General features: G+C 48.2%; 1 protein-coding gene across 1 annotated transcript; it reads right to left on the bottom strand.

Annotated features, from left to right (window-relative positions):
• ANGEL1 (angel homolog 1) lies at positions 300–22,125 on the bottom strand. Its single transcript, XM_018053928.1, has 10 exons — positions 21,975–22,125; positions 18,091–18,669; positions 16,932–17,158; positions 16,401–16,470; positions 15,375–15,808; positions 12,960–13,086; positions 12,540–12,650; positions 3,618–3,687; positions 2,927–3,090; positions 300–2,231 (listed from the first exon to the last, which is right to left on the bottom strand). The coding sequence occupies exons 1-10, from the start codon at positions 22,036–22,038 to the stop codon at positions 2,071–2,073; spliced, it is 2,007 nt and encodes a 668-aa protein (XP_017909417.1). The 5' UTR covers positions 22,039–22,125; the 3' UTR covers positions 300–2,070.

Below are 23,077 nucleotides of genomic sequence, written 5' to 3'. Positions count from 1 at the left end.
GCAGATGGAATAAGAATGAAAGCAGCTGAATGGACCACTCTCCTCGAGCTGGGAGAGGATGGAGAGCTGCACCCTTTGAAGGTCAGGGCAGGAGGCTGTACGCAGGACCTGTTCCTCCCACGGGCCTCAGAGCAGTGGGCATCCACTCAGTTACCTAGGGGAGATGACAACCCTTTTCTGTGGTCTAGATGTAGGGTTAGAGGCCCCACCACAGGTCAATCTCTTGCTCTCTGCCCAGCTTATTCTCCAGGCCTTCCCTTCCCCCATGCCCTTCGGGATCCTAATAAAATAACCAACAGTTGGGGGGGAAAGGTAAACCTTTATTTGGAAAAGAGAATTCCAATGACCATTTAAACCCCCCTTTCATTTCCAAAACAGAAACAAGTAAGAAAACACGGAGATTATCTATCAAGCTCCTGCCCTCTGCCATCTTCAGCCATTTTTAAACTACACTGCCTGGCAGAAGAGAAGAGCTGACGGGCCCTAGTTCTAGGAAACAAGGAGACCGCCCTAGATGTCCGGGAAGAGACAGACAGAATGGATGGTGGGGTGTGGACAGATGGGCCTGGGGCTCAGACAGGCACATGCCCAGTACCCAGGAAACAATGCTTAAAAATATACACGCAGAGATAAATTTCCCAGAACCGAGGCATGGAAAGCTTATAACCATGAATGCAGCAGCAGATCCAAGCTGGGTCTTTGGCTCTCAAAAAAAAACAAAGGAGAAAATGTGAACCTCAGCTAACTGTCCCTAACTTTAGCCTCTCTCTGCTATATCCACCAGTCCCGCTCTGGGGGCCACATCTGCAGGGCCACTCAGCTATTCTGAGTGACGGGAGGTATGGCCAGGAACACCCCACACGATGCCCAGCAATGAAAGGCTGAGGCCTGCAGGTGACTCGCGTGGGCGAGGGAGCTCCCTGAATGGGCCAGAGAGAGGGAAAGCAGAGACAACGAGCAGCAGAGGCCGGGCCAGCTGGAGCAAACCCTCAGGCACCGCCACGTCTGGGTCTCAGGCCACTTGTGCCCAAGGCCGCCTTTCTACTGAGAAGGCTTGGCCTGGGCTCAATCTCAGGCTTTTTTCTAGGGGCAAAAAAAGGGAAGGGAATGTGGTAGGCAGCAAACAGTAAAAAGCAGGGGGAGGAGAGGAACAGAAAGCTGCAACTGAGGTGTGTGAGGCAAGGGGGCAAGTCCCTGAGGTCTCGAGTCCGCTGCCTGCTCTCCCGCCCCGGGACTCCCACCCTCACCCTGGTCCTCCAGGGAGACCTGAGTTTCCTGACAGTTCTTTCTCCTCAGCCTTGAAGCGCTCTGAACCTCAAATCACTCTCTCTGCCCACTGACCCTCCACCCGCCACAGGGCAGCCTGGGGAAAAGGACAAGCCCTGGGGGAAGCACGCAGGCCGGTGGGGCACTCTGGGCAGGAGGCTCAGAGGCTGCAAAGACCGGAAGTGCACCCAAGTCTGCAGGGCCCACTTGTTCCAGAGCCCTGATGGAGAGGACCCCCTGGTTGGCCGGATGAATGCCTAATGAAACAGAAGATAAGGGGAGAGCAGGGCCCGTGACCCACGGCCCCAGTGTGGCAAGGGGGTTGGTCAGAGACAGGCGTGACCGCGCAGAAGAGCGCGGCTCAATATGTGTGTGTCTGCAGGAGGGCTGTGCCCACGGGTCTCAGGCAGGGAGAGGGTCGGGTCAGAAGGCACCACCAAGAAATGGCCTGAAAATAAATAATCAAGGAGATCAGTAGCTCCCACAACCCTGGTAATCAAAAATCAGTGGGGAGCGCTGGATACACGGAGGGAAGGGGGGATCCCCCGCTTGTGCCTCTCCCGGGGCCACCCCCTCATGTGGCACAGGATTAGGAAGAGGCTGGGGCAGGGCAGGGACCACAGGCAGAGAATGTGGACAGGCCTGGAGAAAATCTAACCGTGGGGGAGAAGGGAACGAGGAGGGGGCAGGGAGGGGACGTTAAGTTTCTTGGATCTAAGTTTCCAGAAGCGTGGGGTATTTCCACAGTCTCTGATCCGGTGAGCTCTTCTGGAAGAGAAGACGCGCTCTTCCCCTGGGAGCCCGTCATGGGGCGGTGACTTCCATCCCGAAGCTGGCCAGTAGGCAGAGGTGGTCTGAAGAGCAGAAGGGGTTGGGTAAGCCGTTGGCAGCCCAGAGGATCTCTTCAGAGAGGAGCGAGAGCCGGCCCAGGAGCTTGAGGGTTCCATCCTGATACAGCCTGCGATCTGGAGCACAGAGAGGAGGCCGGTGGGCGATGCGGCCACCACCACATGTCCTGGGGCAGGAGGGGGCCTGCGGGAGCTTCACCTTCAAGACGCTGCATCTTCTCGGCCGCCCACCCTCCCTCTCACCTCCTGCGGCCTCTTGGACGCTCCATGTCAGTGAATGGAGCGAGTGTGTTCCGGGGCTGTAGCAAACTAGAGAATGCCCCTCCAAGCCTAGCATTATAAGACCTTCCGACTTTCCGAGAGAAGTCGGAAACCCAGAGTTTCTATGTAAAATCTGATTTTTAAACATAAAATCCAAACACTGTAAAAGACGTGCTTTAAAGAAAATAGGCGTGGGGCTGACAGACTGCCACACTGTGACCACAATGAAGGGCGAGAAGACAAGAAACTGGATTTCTAACCTCACCAAGACCCTCACTAGCCAGCTGCCACTGAACAAATCCAATCACCTCCGGGTGCTCTATTTTGAGAAAGGAGGGATGGCTTGTTCTGCTACAAAGATAAAAAGAGAAGCCGGGCAAAGGGCCTAAGGGAAGTATGATGAGGATGACCAGCATCAGGCAGGTATGAGATCTGCTCCTTTGCCAGGCAGGTCGCAGCAGCCCAAGTCATGTGATCAGATGCCTGACCTACCATCAGCTCCCAGAGACTCTTGGGGGTGGCGTCTGGGAATCCGGATCCACCAGGCTTACCAGTTCTGTTCCCATTCTCGCAGGACTCAGCTGAGAAGAAGATGTAATCCACTGTCGTTCCCAGACCCAGGGGCATTGTGGTGACCTCTGGGCGGCCATGCTGGGGCAGGAAATGAGTATACACCGAGGTCAGGTGTAGGCAGTGCTGGATGGTGCCCACAGTCCTACAGGGGTGGAGGGGGCGATAACCAGTCAGCAAACACTACTGAACTTCTCTCAAGGTGACTTCTCTGTGGATTTTATAAAGCTTTTTAATGGAGGAGCCCAAATAACTCAACCTCAGCAAGTTCCTTCCCATGCTAACCAGAGACAGAGAGTCTTAGCTAAAATCAGCCTAGAAACAGACACATTTATATTCAGCCCTGATGATGTTCCTTATCAGCCACCCTCCTCTTGCTACCTGGTGAAGTATATATACCTCATGTGCTTTTGTCTGTGGGTCAGCAGGCTCTTCTGTGAGGCCTTACTCCCTAAGGAAACGTGCACGGGGTTCTCATTTTTAAGAACCTGGGTGGGTCGCCTCTGGCCTCTGCACACCTGTATGTTCCTCCATAACCTTATCATGTATTAGGAGGAAGAGAAAGCTCAGCAAAGCGTTCCCCCAAATCAGGCCCAGGAAGGCCAAAAGGAGCCTCTCTAATACACCTCAATGGAGCTGGGATGCAAGCAGAGGGAACTGGAAGAAAATTACCTGGGGATGTCTGGCTCAGACTCAGACGTGTCTTCCTCAATGACAGACTCAGCCCAGCCAGCAGGTCGCTCTGCAGAAGACCAGAGAGAGGAGTTTTTCATTCAAAGACAGGGAAGGAGGGCCAGAACCTTGCACCCTGAAACGGCACTCAGATCCTTGACTGGATCGTTCCAGAGGGGAAAGGGAAAGAGAAAACATGAAGGGAGAAGAAAACAATGGACCGGAGTCAGGAACCTCAGGGAGCAGACGGACAGGGGCCTCTAACACAGACATCTCTTCCCGGGTTCAGCAACTTTTTAAAAAATTTACACTTTAAGTTTTAGAATAGGTAATAACAGTCTCACGGTTACAAAACACAAAACGTAGAGAAAAACCTCAGTGAAAAAGTCTCCTTCCTACTCTGGGGCCCATGCCACTCAATTCCTCTCCCCAGGGGCAACCAACATTACCAAATCCCTGGTGTATTCCTCTAGAATCTTTTATCCCAGACAATCCATTGTGTATTTACACATATCTACATATGTATGCATATACATATGTATGCACACCCTATATATACCTATGCACATACCTATATATATACACACACATATTACCATTATCAGGAGAGAAAGAGGGAATATTATTACAGGTCCCACTGGGTGTGCTACAGTTCCTGGGGTCATAAAGAATCAGACATAGCGACTAAACAACAACAACCGACATTAGTAAGTGTTATGGACTGAATATTTGTGTCTCTTCAAAATATGTTGAAATCCTAATCCTCAATGGGATAGCATTTAGGAAGTGGGGCCTTCAGGAGGTAACCTGGCATTGAGGGTGAAGCCTTCATGAATAGGATTGATGCCCTTTTAAAAGGGATCCCAGAGAGCTGTCTCATCCTCTTTCTGCTGTGTGTAGCTACAAGTTGGCAGTTAGCAAGCAGAGCAGAGTCTTCACCAGAATCAGACCATGCTGGCACCTGGGCCCTGAACTTCCAGACTCCTGAACAGTGAAAAATAAACTTCTGTTGTTCATAACCCACTCATCTATAGTATTTTGTTATAACAACCCCAACTAAGAAAATAGAATAACAAGGATCAACAAAATTGACAAACACTTAAGACAGACTGACCAAGCAAAAAAGAGAAGACTCAAATTACTAAAACCAGGATTAAAAGAGAGGACCATCACTACCAACCTTACAGAAATATAAAAATTATAAGGATACAGTTAAAAACTGTATACCAACAAGCTAGATGACTTAGGTAAAATGAAAAAATTCCTAAAAAGACAAAAACTACATAAACTTACTCAAGAAAAAGAAGAAAATCTGAATTAGCAATTGTTGTATACTATGACCAAGTATTTTTATCCTAGAAATGTAACGGTTTAACATCTGAAAATCAATTAACAGAATGTTGAAGAACAAAAACCACGATCATCTTTTTTTTGTTGTTCCATGATCATCTGAATAGACAGAAAAAACCTTCGACATAATTCAACACTCCTTTATGACCAAAAAAGAAATAAAAAACCCAAACTAAAAGCAAACCAAAACTCACAACACTAAACAAAACTAGGAACAGGGCTTCCCTGGTGGCTCAGTAGTAAAGAGTCCGCCTGCCAATGCAGGAGACATGGGTTCAGTCCCTGGTCCGGGAGGGTCCCACATGCCTCGGAACAACTAAGCCCACGTGTCACAACTACTGGTAGTTTGATATACTGCCAAGTCTCAGGAATTTCCTGTGGATATTTTAAAACTTGTCTTTGCTCTGCCTTTAAAGTTCAGAGTTTAATATGTGTCAACGAGATTTACCATACAACATGTTACTTCAGTTCAGTCGCTCAGTCATGTCTGACTCTTTGCAGCCCCATGGACTGCAGCATGCCAGCCTTCCCTGTCTATCACCGACCCCCGGAGTTTACTCAAGCTCATGTCCATCAAGTCGGTGATGACATCCAACCATCTCGTTGTCTGTTGTCCCCTTCTCCTCCCACCTTTAATCTTTCCCAGCATCAGGGTCTTTTCCAATGAGTCAGTTCTTCACATCAGTCAAAGTATTGGAGCTTCAGCTTCAACATCAGTCCTTCCAATGAACACTCAGGACTGATTTCCTTTAGGATGGACTGGCTGGATCTCCTTGCAGTCCATGGGACTCTCAACAGTCTTCTCCAACACCACAGCTCAAAAGCATCAATTCTTCAGTGCTCAGCTTTCTTAATAGTCCAACTCACATCCATCCATGACTACTGAAAAAACCATAGTTTTGACTAGATGGACCTTTGTCAGTAAAGTAATGTCTCTGCTTTTTAATATGCTGTCTAGGTTGGTCATAGCTTTTTTCCAAGGAGCAAGCGTCTTTTAATTTCATGGCTGCAGTCACCATCTGCAGTGATTTTGAAGCCCAAGAAAATAAAGTCTCTCACTGTTTCCATTGTTTCCCCATCTATTTTCCATGAAGTGATGGGACCAGATGCCATGATCTTAGTTTTCTGAATGTTGAGTTTTAAGCCAACATTTTTCTCTCTCCTCTCACTTTCATCAAGAGGCTCTTTAGCTCCTCTTCACTTTCTGCCATAAGGGTGGTGTCATCTGCATATCTGAAGTTATTGATATTTCTCCCGGCAATCTTGATTCCAGCTTGTGCTTCATCAGCCCAGCGTTTCTCATGATGTACTCTGCACAGAAGTTAAATAAGCAGGGTGACATATACAGCCTTGACATATTCCTTTCTAGATTTAGAACCAGTCTGTTGTTTCATGCCCAGTTCTAACTATTGCTTCTTGACCTGCATACAGATTTCTCAGGAGGGAGGTCAGGTGGTCTGGTAGTCCTATCTCTTGAAGAATTTTCCACAGTTTGCTGTGATCCACATAGTCAAAGGCTTTGGCATAGTCTATAAAGCAGATGTTTTTCGGGAACTCTTGCTTTTCCAATTATTCAACGGATATTGGCAATTTGATCTCTGGTCCCTCTGCCTCTTCTAAAACCAGCTTGAACATCTGGAAGTTCCCAGTTCACGTACTGTTGAAGCGTGGCTTGGAGAATTTTGAGCATTACTTTACTAGTGTGTGAGATGAGTATAATTGTGCGGTAGTTTGAGCATTCTTTGGCATCACCTTTCTTTGGGATTGGAATGAAAACTGACCTTTTCCAGTCCTGTGGCCACTGCTGAGTTTTCCAAATTTGCTGGCATATTGAGTGCAGCACTTTCACAGCATCATCTTTTAGGATTTGAAATAGCTCAACTGGAATTCCATCACCTCCACTAGCTTTGTTCATAGTGATGCTTCTTAAGGCCCACTTGACTTCACATTCCAGGATGTCTGGTTCTAAGTGAGTGATCACACCATGATGGTTATCTGGGTCATGAAGATCTTTTTTGTATAGCTCTTCAGTGTATTCTTGCCACCTCTTCTTAATATCTTCTGCTTCTGCACTCATTTCACATGCTAGCAAGGTAATGCTCAAAATCCTTCAAGTTAGGCTTCCACAGTACGTGAAGCAAGAACTTCCAGATGTACAAGTTTGATTTAGAAAAGGCAGAGGAACCAGACATCAAATTGCCAACATTCGTTGGATCACAGAAAAAGCTAGAGAATTCCAGAAAAACATCTACTTCTGTTTCACTGACTACATGAAAACCTTTGACTGTGTGGATCACAACAAACTGTGGAAAATTCTTAAAGAGATGGGAGGGAATGCCAGACCACCTGACTTGTCTCCTGAGAAACCTGTATGTGGGTTAAAAAGCAACAGTTAGAACCAGACATGGAACAATGGACTGGTTCAAAATTAGGGAAGGAGTACAACAAGGCTGTATACTGTCACCCTGCTTATTTAACTTCTGTGCAGAGTACATCATGTGAAATGCCAGGCTGGATGAATCACAAGCTGAAATCAAGACTGCAGACATGCAGATGATACCACTCTAACGGCAGAAAGTAAAGAGGAACTAAGCCTCTTGATGAGGGTAAAGGAGGAGAGTGAAAAACTGATTTAAAACTCAACATTCAAAAAACTAAAATCATGGCATCTGTTTCATGACAAATAGAAGAGGGAAAAATGGGAGTAGTGACAGATTTTATTTTCTTAGGCTCCAAAATCACTGTGGACATTAAGTGTAGTAATGAGATTTAAAAGACACTTGCTCTTTGGAAGGAAAGCTATGACAAACCTAGACACTGTATTAAAAAGCAGAGACATCACTTAACTGACAAAGGTCCCTATAGTCAAGGCTATGGTTTTTCTAATAGTCATGTATGGATGTGAAGTTGGACCATAAAGAAGGCTGAGCACTGAAGAATTTATGCTTTTGAATTGTGGTGCTGGAAAAGACTCTTGAGAGTCCTTTGGACTGCAAAGAGATGAAACCAGTCAAGCCTAAAGGAAATCAACCCTGAATATTCATTTGAAGGACTGATGCTGAAGCTGAAGCTCCAACACTTTGGCCACCTGATGCAAAGAGTAGACACACTGGAAAAGAGCCTAACGCTGTAAAAGACTGAGGGCAGGAGGAGAAGAGGCCAACAGAGGATGAGATGGTTAGATAACATCACTCACTCAATGGACATGAGTTTGAGCAAACTCTGGGAGATCACAAAGGACAGGAAAGCCTGGCATCCTGCAGTCCATGGGGTTGCAAAGAGTTGGATACAACTTAGCGACTAAACAACAACCATATCCAATTAAGTGAAAGTTGCTCAGTTGTGTCCAACTCTTTGCGACCCCATGGACTACACAGTCCATGGACTTCTCCAGGCCAGAATACTGGAGTGGCGGCCTTTCCCTTCTCCAGGGGATCCTCCCAACCCAAGGATCGAACCCAGGTCTCCCACATTGCAGGCGGATTCTTTACCAGCTGAGCCACAAGGGAAGCCCATATCCAATTAAAAGGAATTCCAAAAACAGGAAGCAGAAAGTAGAAAATTATTGAAGAAATTACCAGCAAACCATCATGAAATTTCAGAAATCAAGGGATTAGAGAGAATGACCAGAGTCTCAGGGAGGCAAAATACGTGACACACAAAGAAAGGATCAAGAATCAAAATAGAAGCAGACTTCTCATTAGCAATACTGGAGCCTGCAAGACAATGGACTAAATTAATCTCCAAACTAGACCTTTACTCTTACCAAAACCTCATACAAGTGTGAGAACAAAAAACAGAAAAAAAAAAAATCAAGTGTTTTTGGGGTTTTTAGCACATGAAAAGAAAAACCAAAGAGAAAGGAAAACTGGTTCTCTCAGCAGCAAGTTCTCCCCCTGCAGCTCTGTGTAGAACAGCACCGCTCTGGCAATTACACGGGACCCAGACCTCTGCCTGCCCTACCAGGCCGCATGAACACACCGGCCCCAACTGGCCCCATCTAAGTTAAGACAGCTTCCTGGACCATTCAGCACTGGTAGCAGCAGAGAAAGTAAGATCTGCAAATACCTGGGAAAAGGATAGTAAGTTGTGCAGAAATAAGCCAGTCCAAAAGCTGGATTCTGAATTTTCCTGGTTCAAAACCTGACCAGATAGCTTTGCTCTGTGGTCATTTGGCCAGTTTGTAAATAGCAGTTGCTGCTGCTAAGTCACTTCATTCATGTCTGACTCTATGCGACCCCGTAGATGGCAGCCCACCAGGCTCCCCCGTCCCTGGGATTCTCCAGGCGAGAACATTGAGTGGGTTGCCATTTCCTTCTCCAATCCATGAAAGTGAAAAGTGAAAGTGAAGTCGCTCAGTCATGTCCGACTCTTAGCGACCCCATGGACTGCAGCCTCCCAGCCTCCTCTGTTCATGGGATTTTCCAGACAAGAATAGTAGAGTGGGTTGCCATTGCCTTCTCCAGTAAATAGTAGTTAGCCCACTGTCTTACAAAAGTCATCTATTAGCAACTGTTTTTTTTCCTAGAATGCCCTTAACTAGGCTCACGCTTTATTCTTGGCATGTTAGAAGACCCAAAGCTCTGTAAATAAATGGAAATATGCAAGTGCTCATGAAAAAGAAAACATAGTAACCCCTTTCGGTGTCTTTAAGAACCATACTGGAAAGAAGAAACCACTAATAATTTGAAATATTTATAAGAGGGGGACTTAAAATTTAGATTCCCATCTTATGAAGTATTCCCTCAAAAAGAGAATGAGGGAGTGTGAGAATCACAATGTTTCTTTCTTTTTTTTCATACGTGTTATGTAGAACACACTAGCATCATGCAATGTCAACTTGTGGGAAAGTCAGACCATCACTGCCTACCACTGAGCTCCTCTTGCAACTGAGATGCTTCCCATTAAAGTCAGTATCACAGTCAAGTTGGCAAGTTTTACTGTGCACAGCTGGGCTGGATGACTCTGGCGCCAGATTGGAAATATTTGATAGCACATCTAAACAAGTCCTCCAGAAAAAAAGATGACACACAATGATCTCCTGGTACTGAACTCATCTTTCTACTAATGGTCTACTAAAAGTGATGGTAGCTTTTCAGACTCAGGAGCCTGTTCAGCCCTGGATGGGGGTACTGAACAAACGGGCACGTTCACGGTTTGTGGAGGATGGGTGTGTTTACTCAAATTTAATCTCAGTTTTGAAAACACTGCTTTTATTGGGCACTGTTAGTGAACTGGGTATTTTCCCCCTACATAATGATTCTACTTACAAAGTGACTGTCAGTATGTATTTAAAGTTCTTATTTTGTTATTAAATCAAAATGCTTATTTTATGTTTCAAGTACAGTACTGATTTTTTAAAAACAATCTATTCTTAACATGGAATTACGTATGTGGGATCCTACTATGGTTTAACTTGAGGATTCTGAATTCTTAAAACACTCATCCACAGCTTCCCTGCCTGAGTCCAACTGACACAAGCACTTACCCCAGTTCCTGGCGCACGCCAGTCGCTCTGCGCACAGTTATTATCGCTATCACCACCGCTGTAATAATATATTAGCTTTGCAAATAAGAAAAAAACCCAAGCCATTGAAATGCTCCCTTCTTTGTGTAAAATGCCAATGCAAGTTAAATTCCTTCAAGAAAACGATGAATTCATTGCTTACCACCAGTCCTTTTGTTAATACTACAGTTTTTTCAGTCACTGCTTGGTCATCTTAAGTTATTCTTCTAGCATTTTCTTCAAGAAAGAGTTTGGATTGAGTATAAAATTCTTGAGACATGTCTTCTTCCCTGGAAACTTTACTCTCCCAGTGTTCTAGAGTTGAATGTTAATTTTAAGAAATCTGAAGCCTACCTAATTATTTTTACCTTTAAAGGTAGCCCGATTAAAAAAAAAAAAAGGTATCCCACTCTTTTTGTCCAAAACATTCTTTCATCTTTGACTTCTATTAACTTCATTTGGAGGTCTTACTGTTGACTCTCCTCAGTTTTCCCTGAGACGTCGTATATCCTTCTCAATCCAAAGATTCAGATCTCTTCATCTTGGGAAAATCTTCCTTATATCCTACCTTTAAATATTCCTTTTGTGCCATGATATTGGCCTTCTTCCTTGTAAACGCCAATCATGTATATATTCAATCTCCGTAACTTCCACTCCTGTCATAGTCTCTCTGGCACTTTCTATCTTTCCTGGCCTCTGCCTCTTGTTTTCAGCAATGCCTCCTCTCTCTTGTGCTGCATCTAATTTTGGCTTCATTTTAAGTGATTTTTTTTCACTTTTTATTCCACTTCTTTCCTGAGCTCAGCAGCTTAAATTTCATCCTCTGGATCTGCATTCCAAGTAATGGGCATTTTCCTTACGACACAGGGTTGTGTGAGTCCTTTTAACCTTTACATCTCCCAGCCAAAAAAAAAAGTGTAGCTCCGTAAGCATTTCATCTCCACCCTGCCACTTAAACAGACTGCTTCATGCAAAGATGGCTTGATTCCTTGATCAGTCTTTCCTCCAGCGCCTCTCTGGACAAAAAGGGTTCAGGCAATTTCATTTCACAACCTGTGCCATCCTAGTCCTATTGATGAAACAAGGGATTCTGATTTTGTGCCTCAAGGTTCGCGCCTCACCATGGGGAAATGCACCCTGCCGGTCCTTCCTGAGATTCATACACGGCCCCACAGACGAGTCTCTCCGCACTTCCTCCAGCCGGGTCGCCGGTGCTTCCTGCAGCCATTCCACCTGTGTCGTGCTCCCCGACTTCAGATATCTTCAGGTCTCCGAGCGTTCTCAAAGAGGGAGTTTGGTTTTTTTTTTTCATTCCCCTTGTTGCTTTGGAGTAGTAGTTTCACAGACAAGAAGTGGAGAATGTCAAGTATATACTCTGCTATGCACCATCTGAAAGTTCTCAGTAGGAGTAACTCTTTACTACAACCAGGAGTACTGTCACCTTACGACTTTCACGTCTGTTTTCTCTCTTGTATATGCCGTACACGTGCTGCTGCTGCTGCTAAGTCACTTCAGTCGTGTCCAACTCTGTGCGACCCCATGGACCGCAGCCCACCAGGCTCCCCCATCCCTGGGATTCTCCAGGCAAGAACACTGGAGTGGGTTGCCATTTCCTTCTCCAATCCATGAAAGTGAAAAGTGAAACTGAAGTCGCTCAGTTGTGTCCGACCCTCAGCGACCCCGTGGACTGCAGCCTTCCAGGCTCCTCCATCCATGGGATTTTCCAGGCAGGAGTACTGGAGTGGGGTGCCATTGCCTTCTCCGTACACATGCTAGGTATGTATTAGCAACTTTAGCTTACAAAGCTTCTGGCATACTCAAGGTCTCAAAGCTGGTTAGAACCCAAGTCTCTTGATTCCTAGTCCATGTTCTCAATACATGGCACATGGCCAGTGAACCTCACTGACCTTCCCCTCAAGTATATTTTTTACCAGAAGCTGATATCTAAGAATTATACCTATAAAAGACTAAAACCCCACATAACTGACAAACATTAGAAGTGAAGAGGAAAGAAGACCAAGCTGACTTAGTTGGACAAGTCAGGGAACAAGCTGAGCTCCCGTTACCTGGCTTAGTGTCTGTCACTCCTTCCAGAAGAACCAGTCCCACAGGTCGCCGGCAGGCGATGCTACAGAAGCGGAAACGCAGCAGGAAGTCTCGGCTATACTTGCGTCTCTCTGTAAACCAGGGAAAGCCATACAGTGAAAGGAAGGAAGAGGAGCCACGTGCTGGGACTTCCTCAGTCCCAAGAAGCTTCCAGCGCAGGGACACAGAGGGAGTCTGGCCCTGAAGACGAGGAGATTTTCCAAAGGCTATGGTGGACAGTTGTCCGTTTCACTGGGGGACCACGAGGAGGACGATGGAAAGTATAAAGGAGTGTGCTCAGAGAACTGAGGGAATTACGCCTTCTCTTGTCAATGAGGTGCTAGCTTTCTCCCAAGATGGGCAGGGAGGGACAACCAACCAGGACAACCGCACGTGCTCACCTGAGCTCGTGGGATGACAGGAGGTGACATACTGACAGCAGTCAGTGATACCCAGGGAGCTGGGCCACAGTGGGGCCTGCAGCTTCCTCTGATAAAGCTGATGGGAGAAGTCTTCCTGTCCAGATACCTAAGAGCAAAGAGCAGATGGCAATGAGGACTCCGAGACGGAGAAAGAGAGAAGCCCGTGTTTGGGGACATACGGATAAACATACACACACAGTCACACTATGTACAAAACACGTCAGTCTCGGGAAAGTTAAACATAAGGAACTAATTAAAACTATTTTTTTTTATTAGAAACACTGAAATGTCCACGAGACAGGGATAAGGGGAAAGAGAATAAGGTCTGTGAAACAAAGAAAAAAGAACCATGTGAACACAGGGTCCCCTAAATTTCACCTTGGAAAAATCTACACTACTCTGCCAGGGAGAATCCGCTTTCAAGGGCTTTAATTTGCCAGGGGAAAAGGCTTGTTTGGATCTTTGAATCTTCTGGATCGAAGTCTAGTATCTAAAGCCCATTACTGGGAATTCACAGGGTCAAACCAAATGGGAAATGCACCAAAGGACTTTACCGTATCTACGCCACCATCCTCAGTCAAAGCCCATGAGCAGCCTGGGAGCAGACAGAACGTAGTAGGGGAAACATTCGGCAGCATCAGTCATCTGCACATCTCCAACGAATGTAGCAAAATCCCCTTTATTTCATTTACAAACAACAAATATTTGAACGCCAACTAGGTGCAAGACATTAGCCATGTGCTGGGGAGATAATCTCTCTGCCCGCAAAGGACAAACACTTTCAGTATGCCATCAGAAGGAAACACCTTCAACTGAATGGCCATTTACTAGCTGCGTCACTTTGGGCAAGTCAGTTAACACCTCTTGGGTTCCATATCCTCTCCTATTGAATGGGATAATAATACCACAGACAACTAAGAATCTTGACAACGATAACCACTACCAATTATTGACTGCTCCCTTTGAAGCAGGAACTGGAAAACACTTTGTGTGCATTATTTTAGTGAATCCACCAAAGAAGACCCTCAGAAGTAGGTCTCATCATATTCCCCAGGATATGATGAGGCCAGTGGGGCTCACGGGAGGGAAGTAACTTGCCCAAGGTGGCAGAGCAGGGATCTGGATGCAGGACTATCTGGCTTCCAAATGAGGGCTCTGAATCACTCTGCTTAATGGCAGCTGTCATGTGGGAGGCCATTCCCAAGTCTACTTCTCATTCCCTGAGCCCCTTGGTAACAGCAGCAGCCTCCTGGCAGGATAATGCCTTCCTCTTTGCATGTGGCAACCAGGACATCGCTGGCACTTAAGTAACCTCATTAAAATAAAAGCCCAAAGGGCTCGACAACAATTCAGTCATCTTACGTCCTTTCTCCACTGCGCCTTGCCAAAAGTTAAGGAACAAATTGGATCAGCAGGAGCAAAAGAGAGAAACAAGGAGATTAAGTGACATATAAAGGAATCAGCACAAGCTGAATGCTCCCCAGCAGGGCTACATGAAGCACAATAAAACTGTAATACAGCTATGTTACAAAGATTCAGCAGTCAATAGGAATGAGATAGATACATATGTATATTGTTAAGTAAAAAAAAAAAGCTAGAAAATGAAATATACAGTAATATGTCATGTTTATAAACACATACAATAGAGTAGATATCAGCCATTAGAAGCAGTCTCAGCACAGTACTGGAGGGCAAGAGCCCTGGGGCCAGACCACCTGATTACAAATCCTGGCTCCACCACTAAGGACCTGAACAAACTGTAGAGAGTAAATGACCTAACTTTCTCTATACCTTAAGTTTCTCACTTATAAAATAGAAGCAATGATAGAACTTGTGGAAACTAATGAGTTAACGTAGGTAAAGTGCTTAAAATAGCATCTGGCAGAGTTAGTGATTAATAAATAGAGACTATGACAGTTACATCACCAGAGCAGTTTAGGCAGCACTGCAAATGCACAGAAAATGACCTGGAAGAACAGCACCAAACTCTGAACAGTTATTACGAGACTCTAAGGGGAGACGTGGGAAATGCAGGTAATAAAGCGGGCTTTGGTCTTAAGCCCGCTTTATCACGTCCATTTCCCACATCTCCCCTTTGAGTCACGTAATAATGCCTAAATCCTTATAGAGAGGTACTTGTGTACATCTGTGCATTTACTTATGTACTTGTAAACTAAACATAAATTAATGATAAACCCGAAAGGATTCCAGTATACCAAAGGCACTCACGAGCTCCCAACTTCCAGGTATGGGTACCAGAGCTATCAACAGGACACGAGAAAGCAGGAGGGAGGCAGCACAGGAGTCCCCTGGGTCCCTGCCACAGAAGCAGCCCTGCATGCCGCACCCCAATCCCCCTGTAAGCCAAGCCCACAGTGGCCGCTCCCATCTCACCTTCCAGGCTGGCATCCCGTGGTACTGGAGCTCTCCATCCCTGATGAAGTTGTAGAGAGGTGAGTCGGGGACAGAGTTCAGGTCCCCACACAGGACAATGGGGCAGTGGCTGCCGTCTGACAGCCTGGCCACCTTGTCCACTTCGGCCAGGAGAATGGCCATCTGGGCCAGCTTGACGTCGCCCCGCCGTGGGTTGTACAGGACGTGGGTATTTGCCACACATAAGGGGGCCACCGAGACTTGCCCCAGGCCTTCTGGGACCAGTGGCTGCAGCAGCAACACTAAGCCCACGTTGTCCCGATTGAGGAGCTCCAAGCCAGGCCGAAAGTACTCCACGGGGCTGGCGCAGAGCAGACGGAATCTCGTGGGCTTGTAGCAGACAGCACAGCCATCTGTCTTACACCCGGTCCTCCTCTTGTAGAAACAGGTAAAGCCTGCAAGGAACACCCCGCCAAGGAGATGGGTCAGAGTCCTTGAACCCTGCATCCCTCCAACCAATGCCAGCAGCCCAGGTGTGTGTGCCCAGTGCACAGCTCCCGCTGCTCAACACGGGGGAGTCTGCGCCCTGACACATCCCTGGGTTCTGCAGAGGTTCCCTTACAGCGGTAACCAGATGGCTGTGCAGCTAGAAGGGGAAGGAGGGACAGAAGGGTGTGATAGGAAAAGCATGGACTCCGGGGTAAGACAAGTTGGAGTCCAGGCTCCACAAGCTATGAGCTTTTTTATTTATAGCTTTGTGACCTTTGAGCTAGTCACTCAAATCTTCTGAACCTCAGTCTCCTCCCTATAAAACGGGTGTAATAATTTCAGCCTCAGAGAGTTGGTAAATAGATGTAAATAAATGGCAATGTATGTCAGAACCACTTTAAAACTTCAGGACTCTTGTTTTTCTTCTTACTCCACACGAGGGAGCTAGCTCACAGGTGAGAGGGTTCACTGAGATGAAAGAAGAGATGGTGTGTTCAATAGAGGGCAGACAGGGTGGGAGGAAAAAAGACTGGCACACGTGCCAAGGAGCAGCATTACCCATCATTCTCAGAGAGGGCTCCAGCTGCTCCCAGTAATGATCTTCCTGGACTTCCTGGAGACACAAGATCTGGGGAAACGACACAGAGACCAGTCACTCCAGGGTAACGGAGGGCACCGCAGTGTGACTCCCACCCCAGGAGCGGACGCTGAAGCCACGTGGGAAGCTGCTGTGGGTCTCAGGCTGGGCCACACTGACACTTCTTCTGGGGGCTGACTCTTCCCAGACTGCCACTCCAGCAAAGAACAGGCCCCGAGTGAAGCTGGATTTTCCTGCTCCTTGAATCCCTCAAGTCTTCTTCCCTGCCTAAAGGTGCTAGCGAGGGTGTACCTATGGAGAGGCATCTTAGTATCTGCCCAAAACTCATTTACACCAGGCAGCAAGCTCCCATCCTAAGCCGGACTCCAATCACATGAACAACTGTGGGTGAACGCATTTCTCTAAGGGCACAGGGAAAGAGCCAGGGTCCGGAGCAAATGCAAGATGGCACACCCCCATCCATCCCACCCTCCCCGCCCGCCTTCGCTTACGTCCGGATCCCAGTGCTGGAATTCCTGCATGAGATTCGCAAAGCGATAGTTCCAGTTGAGGATGTCTGGGTGGCAATGCAAATAGAGCTCGGAGCTCTGCTGCATCAGGTCCTGGGCCAGGATATTATAGGACATCAGAGTGAACTGGAACTGAGGGCCATCCCCTGCCTCCAGGCCCTGAACATCTGGCTGAGTGGAGAAATCCTCCCATTCTCGCCACAAGATTTCTGCAAAGGGGTTGGGAAGAAGAGGTCCATGGTTGAGTCCATGCTATCCACAGGGCCTACCGTCTCTACTCTGGCCCAGAAATACTGTGACAAAGTTCCCTTTCTCATTTTCCCTGTCATCCGTCCCTTTCTGTGGTGATCTGAACAACACTCTAAGGACAGCCTCAGACCAGAGAGTAAGCGCCACAAAGCCAGAGACAATCTTGGCCTGTTCACCACTGTATCCCTAGTACCTGGCATAGTACCTGGTACTTAGTACACTAAAATTCACTAAACATGGCCAGCAACTCCTCACTTTTGATAAAGCCATTGGTCTCCAGGGAATCACTCAGATGAATGCGCTTAACAGTCATCTGAGATTAAAGACATTTCTAGAGTAATCTCAGCCTTGGCTGTTTTCTGACCTCTACACCTAGAAGGGCCTACAGAACCAGAAACTGTACTGTGTCCCCTATATCCCCTAGAGCAGGGAGCTAGCTGTAGAGTGGACTGCAAACCTATGCGAGGCACAGCCCTCATTCTCCAGATTTTAACGGAAGCCGAATATGTAACACAGATAAAAATGGAGTTATCCTGTTTGGGGCAGAGAAAGCGGAGTCCCTGAGAGCTCTCCACCCTTACCCCAGGTTCCTCCAGACAATCAGTAACACAGAGAATGAGAGCTAGGGTCTGCTTTCAGTTCTACCACTACCTAGCTATGTGACTTTCGGCATGTCCTGCCACCTCTCCGAGCCTCGATGACTTCATCTCAAAAGGCCACAGGGCTGGATGAAATGACCTCTAAGGCCCCTCTGGATTTGCCGCTGCAAGTCTCAGAAAACCAGAATGTGGCGGCAGAGCTCTACACAAAAGGGCCTTCTCTTTAGCAACGGCTTTGCCCACCTCCTAGACGACCACTGCCCCGGCTCGCTCAACCAGCTGTCAAGACTCACCGTGATACGGGATTTCCACTGGGGGAGGCTGAAGCTGCCCCAGACCCTCAAAGGGCCAGACGGCAGCCTCTTCCTGGGGCACAGGCTCCGGTGCGATGCTCCAAGCCACCACCGCGGGGTCCTCATCCCACTGCTCTGTGGCCAGCGCACCCACGGGGAGGACAGCACAGTCTGTGTACTGGGGGCCGGTCTGCACGGGCACTGCTGCCCACATTGGGCCCTCGACCTCCGGCAGCAGCTCCTCCTCTCCTAGCACCTCGGGAAAAGGCTCCTCCAGGTTCTCTGCTGCCCGCAGGTCACTCAGCTGCCTGCTGGACCACTTGTCCTCAGGAGCAGCATCCTGTTCTCCAGGATTATCCATCAGGAGGGCCAGGCTGCTCTCGGCGAGTCCCTTATCTACAAGGGGACCATCGCTCACAGTTGACAGCACCTGGCTCGACCCTTCTTCCCGCCACTGCTGCAGCAGGCCCTCACACTCCTCCTGGTCGGGGCCCCGAGGGGCCATGGCAAAGTCGCCTTCTAACTGGGAGGACGAGCTCTTCGCCAGGAGGACATTTTTTCGACATGTGAAGAAAGCATCTAAAAAGAAAGCCAAGATACCATGTTATAAGATGATGGCATCATTCAACTCACACTCCTCTCTCAACTTCTGATATAAGTCTCGTGTGCGTGCATGCTCAGTCGCTTCAGTCGTGTCCGACTCTTTGCAACCCTATGGACTGTAGCCCGCCAGGCTCCTCTGTCCATGGGATTCTCCAGGCAAGAATACTGGAGTAGGTTGCCACGCCCTCCTCCAGGGGATCTTCCTGACCCAGGGACTGAACCTGGGTCTCCTGCACTGTAGGCAGATTCTTTACCACTGAGCCACGAGAAAGCCAGTAAGTCCCATACAAGCAAGAATCATATCCACCGTGCTCACCGTTGTATCATCACTGAACCTGCCCGTTTTAGGGTCTGGAACATAATCATCACCAGAGCCAAGTGCTTACTATGTGTCAGGCACTGTTCCAAGGACTTTACAAGTATTAACTAATTTACATGGTAAGGATCTGATAAATACTCTGTGCGTGAATGAAAGAATGGCTATCCAATATAATCGAGAGCAGAGATGATCACATATAACCACACTCCTTTTGTCTGAAGGCTAAGAATCCTATTAACTTCAACTCTCTGGTTCTAAAAGCCACATGACACTGGAACCAGCACTTGACCATAATCATAACTGTGGGTTGTGGCCCAGCACCGAAATGAACAAAACTGTGTGACCTTAGACAATGCCCCTAGTGAGATGGACTTACTCTTGCGTGTAAAATGAGGACGAGGGAACTGTGAATTGGATAATCCCCAAGAGCTTTTCTAGTTCTATAAATTTCCCCGTCTATGAATGCATTCCAACAGAAAGTAGACAAAAAGGGTGTCTCAAAATCTGGACAATCTGCCTTTTAGCAAAGGCCTGGGGTCCTCTTCTCAAAGCTATTTATTCTACTCATAAATCTTCACAAATATCATTATCAGCTTTCCCATTCCATAGCGCTCTGCTGCTGCTGCTGCTGCTGCTGCTGCTGCTAAGTCACTTCAGTGGTGTCCGACTCTGAGCGACCCCATAGACGGCAGCCCACCAGGCTCCCCCGTCCCTGGGATTCTCCCGGCAAGAACACTGGAGTGGGTTGCCATTTCCTTCTCCAATGCATGAAAGTGAAAAGTGAAAGTGAAGTGGCTCAGTCGTGTCCGACTCTTCACAACCCCATGGACTGCAACCTACCAGGCTCCTCCGTCCATGGGATTTTCCAGGCAAGAGTACTGGAGTGGGGTGCCATTGCCTTCTAGAGGCTGCAAATCAGAAGGTGCCAACAACTCAGCAAGAGACAGCCGCCACCTCTCTGCTACAGCAGCCACAATGACAGCCAACAGGCAAAAGAAAGTAGGTGGGAAAAACTCTAAAATTAGAGGCCCTCAAAATCCAAGCACAGTACTGTGGTGCAGACAAAACGTCCCCCAACCAACACACACTAAGTCACTTGTTTATATCATCCAAGTGACATGGATGATGTCCCTCCATCACTGGAGACGCATTTCATCAGTTACTTTTTTTCAGGCAAGAAAAACTTCAAAATGGCTCAAATGTTGAAAGACACTCTTATTTATGGCCTGTGTGGATTTAGGTCCCTCAAACCTCAAAGTGGTTTTCCACCAGGGGTGATTCTGCCCTCAAAGAACATTTCCACATTGTCTGGAGGAACAGTGGTCGTCCCAACTGTGGGGACGCTACTGGCATCTAGTGGTTATAGGATAAAGAGATTGTGAGCACCCTACAGTGAGAGCTCCACAAGGAACTATCAAATATCAACAGTACTGAGAGTGGGAAACTCTGCTTTAAACCTACGTGCTGGGTTGCTGGTTTTAGTCTCAGGGACTCGCTAATTCACTGCCCTTTGAAACATCCTCTATTTATACCAAATGGCATTAAGTTCTTTGATTTATATGTGTGAGGTTACTAGTTTTCAAATTTAGGTTTTGATTGGTGGTGGTGTTTTTCAGAATTTTTATTAAAGATAGAAAATCTGTAGAAACCAAATACACAAATAGGACTACGTTAATAGGTGTGTACCTATGGATGGGGGGAGGCCCACACCTGTGGGTGGGAGGGCAGCCAAAACTCTGGCTACTGGGCAAGAAACCTGTGGACTAGAGGTCACTAAGTATAGGTCACTAAGGCTGCCATTATGAACAGTGGCAAAGCTCAAGAAACAGCAGCAACATGGTTAGAGGAATATGCGATGGTTCTCTGAAAGCAATGCCTTCTGTGGAGTTCCTCATTTCTAAGGAGTATGTATACACAAGACATTCTCGGATTCCTGAACTGAGTGCCTACTATAGTCTGGGTAGTATGTTAGCAGTAGATACAGTGAGCATAACAGACAGCCCTGCCTTCCTGGAGCCTGCATTCTAGCGCACAGATACAAACATACATGTACATACTTTAAGTGTTTTATATGAAATATGAAGTAACAGATATTACACACACAAAATGTAAAATTCCAGAAAGGAAAAGCGTAGAATGCACACAGCTGGACCTATTTCTAAGAAATAGAAATCACTCTATTCTATTCTAAAACTCCTTCTTAGTCTGTCCTGTTCCCTAAAATGCCAGAGAGAAGTCCAGGAGTGCTGTGCGATCTCCGAGAGGAACGGATGGTCTCTTAAGAACAAGAACCTCGAAAAAGTCAAAGGCCAGGAATGGGGTGCGCGGGCAAACCCCGGCAAAGTTAAACAGTAACTCTTCTCCAGGCCGCCGCTGAGCACTGCCTCCACCCACGACATGTCTACGCGCACGGAACAATTGCTTCAAAGATGAGGTTTCAACGTGTCTCTGGATTCTGCTGTTTTTCAACCAAAGACTCCGCAAGAGAGGCAGCTCGGAAAGGCGACTGTGGAGTCGACCCAGGGGAAGACAAAGCAAGTCCAGGTCTTCAGTCCACAGACCCTTAAAGGCCGAAGGGCCGCCCCTGTCCACGGAGAATTCGGGCACTCGCCTCGGCCCCCAAGGGGGCCAACCCTCCCTGACCCCCCGAGAAGTGACTCAGCGGGCCCCGGAGCCTCTCCGCGCCCGCGGGGCCAGAAAGTGGGGGAGAGGGGGGCTCCGCCCCTCCCCCGGCAGCCTCCACGCTGTAACTGTGGCCCGACGCCTCCAGGCCACCGGCGTGAGGAGGTGGGTGGGGGGTGCCGCCCACGAGGGTCGCCGGCCAGGCCTGGGCCTCGCGGAGTCCAGGATAAACCGGTCGTGAGGCCGGCCGCGCAACGCACGCCGCCCAAGACCCCGCGGGGGCCCCGCCAAGGCAGGCCCGGAGGCTTGGCACCCGCCCTTCAGGACGCGGGGCCGGTACCTGAGAGGGCGCGGAAAAGGCGCGCGGCCGGCAGCAGCAGGTAACACAGACACGACGCGATCATGGCCGGCCGCCCGCGCCCGCCGCCCCTTCTCTCCGTCACGGCGAGCCGGTCTCCCTCCGCTAGCCCTGCCCCCGGCTCCGCCCCGCTCCCGGGCCCGCCCCGCCTCTCCCGCTCCGCGCCCCGCCTCCCCGGCTCCGCCCGCCTCCCCGGCTCCGCCCGCCTCCCCGGCCTTGCTCACTTGACCCCGCTGCGCTTCAACAACAACTTTATTGGGCACGCAGGGCCAAGATTGGGAGACAGTTCCCAAGGCAACCGAGCGGAGCCCTCAGGGCCTGGCTGCCTGCAGCGGCGGCGGCACCAGGTGCCCCGGCATTTAACATTAAACCCCTCCTTGCAGGCCCCGTAGCGTTATTACTAGTCCACGGTTTTATTCCCACTTCTGCCGCCTAACTGGGTGTCCACCTTGGGTACGCCACCTAACCGTTCCTTCCATCGGTTACCACGTCTGTAAAATGAGGGGCTAGACTTTGTCTCTTTAAGGTCTCACCCAGCATGACTTCTGTGATCTTGCCCTTCTCAGCTTACATTGGAGACAGAAAACTCTTCCTCATTTTTCTCCTTTTCTTAACTCTCTTCCCCAGCTTAGATTTAGGTCACACATCAAGTCCATTCCTTGCTTCAGCACATACGATTTTGTCTCCTGCCTCATCCTGTTCCAAAGGGGCCCTTTCCCCCGAAGAAAGGGGGTGTCCCACTGGTAAGGGAGCCAAAAAGGGAGGTGGGAACCCTCCACAAAGGCAACTGGACCAAGTCTGGTTGGTTGGTTCATTTTCCTCCGGATGTCTGTGACAATGCCAGGCACAGAGTAGGGACTAGATAAACCTTGTTGACAGAATAAAATATATGTCACTAAAAGAAGGCCAGTTCTTCCACCAGCTCTGTGCTACCCAGACCTTTTTAATCCTGTCTTCCCCTTTCCCACTCTCCATCTCCTGCCCGACCACACTGTAAAGAAGGAGTGATCGTTCAGTACCCCTAGTTTCAGTACCCAGTGTCTGAGCTGTGCGATTTCCGATTTGGGACTGGCGCCTTGGTTGTT

The sequence above is a fragment of the Capra hircus genome, chromosome 10 (assembly GCF_001704415.2).
Source record: "Capra hircus breed San Clemente chromosome 10, ASM170441v1, whole genome shotgun sequence".
Lineage (NCBI taxonomy): Eukaryota > Metazoa > Chordata > Mammalia > Artiodactyla > Bovidae > Capra > Capra hircus.
Note: the sequence above shows the minus strand (reverse complement) of the source record. Positions and strands in the feature narration are given on the sequence as shown.

Bases quoted from the DNA above. Each gene is read 5' to 3' on its own strand.
- ANGEL1 (XM_018053928.1), bottom strand. From the start codon at position 22,038: ATGATCGCGTCGTGTCTGTGTTACCTGCTGCTGCCGGCCGCGCGCCTT. The intron at 13,087-15,374 runs GTGAGATGGGAG...CTTTGCTCTTAG, and splicing joins ACGGGATGCCAGCCTGGAAG to GTATCTGGACAGGAAGACTT. The intron at 2,232-2,926 runs GTAAGCCTGGTG...TCTGTGCTCCAG, and splicing joins CGAGAATGGGAACAGAACTG to ATCGCAGGCTGTATCAGGAT.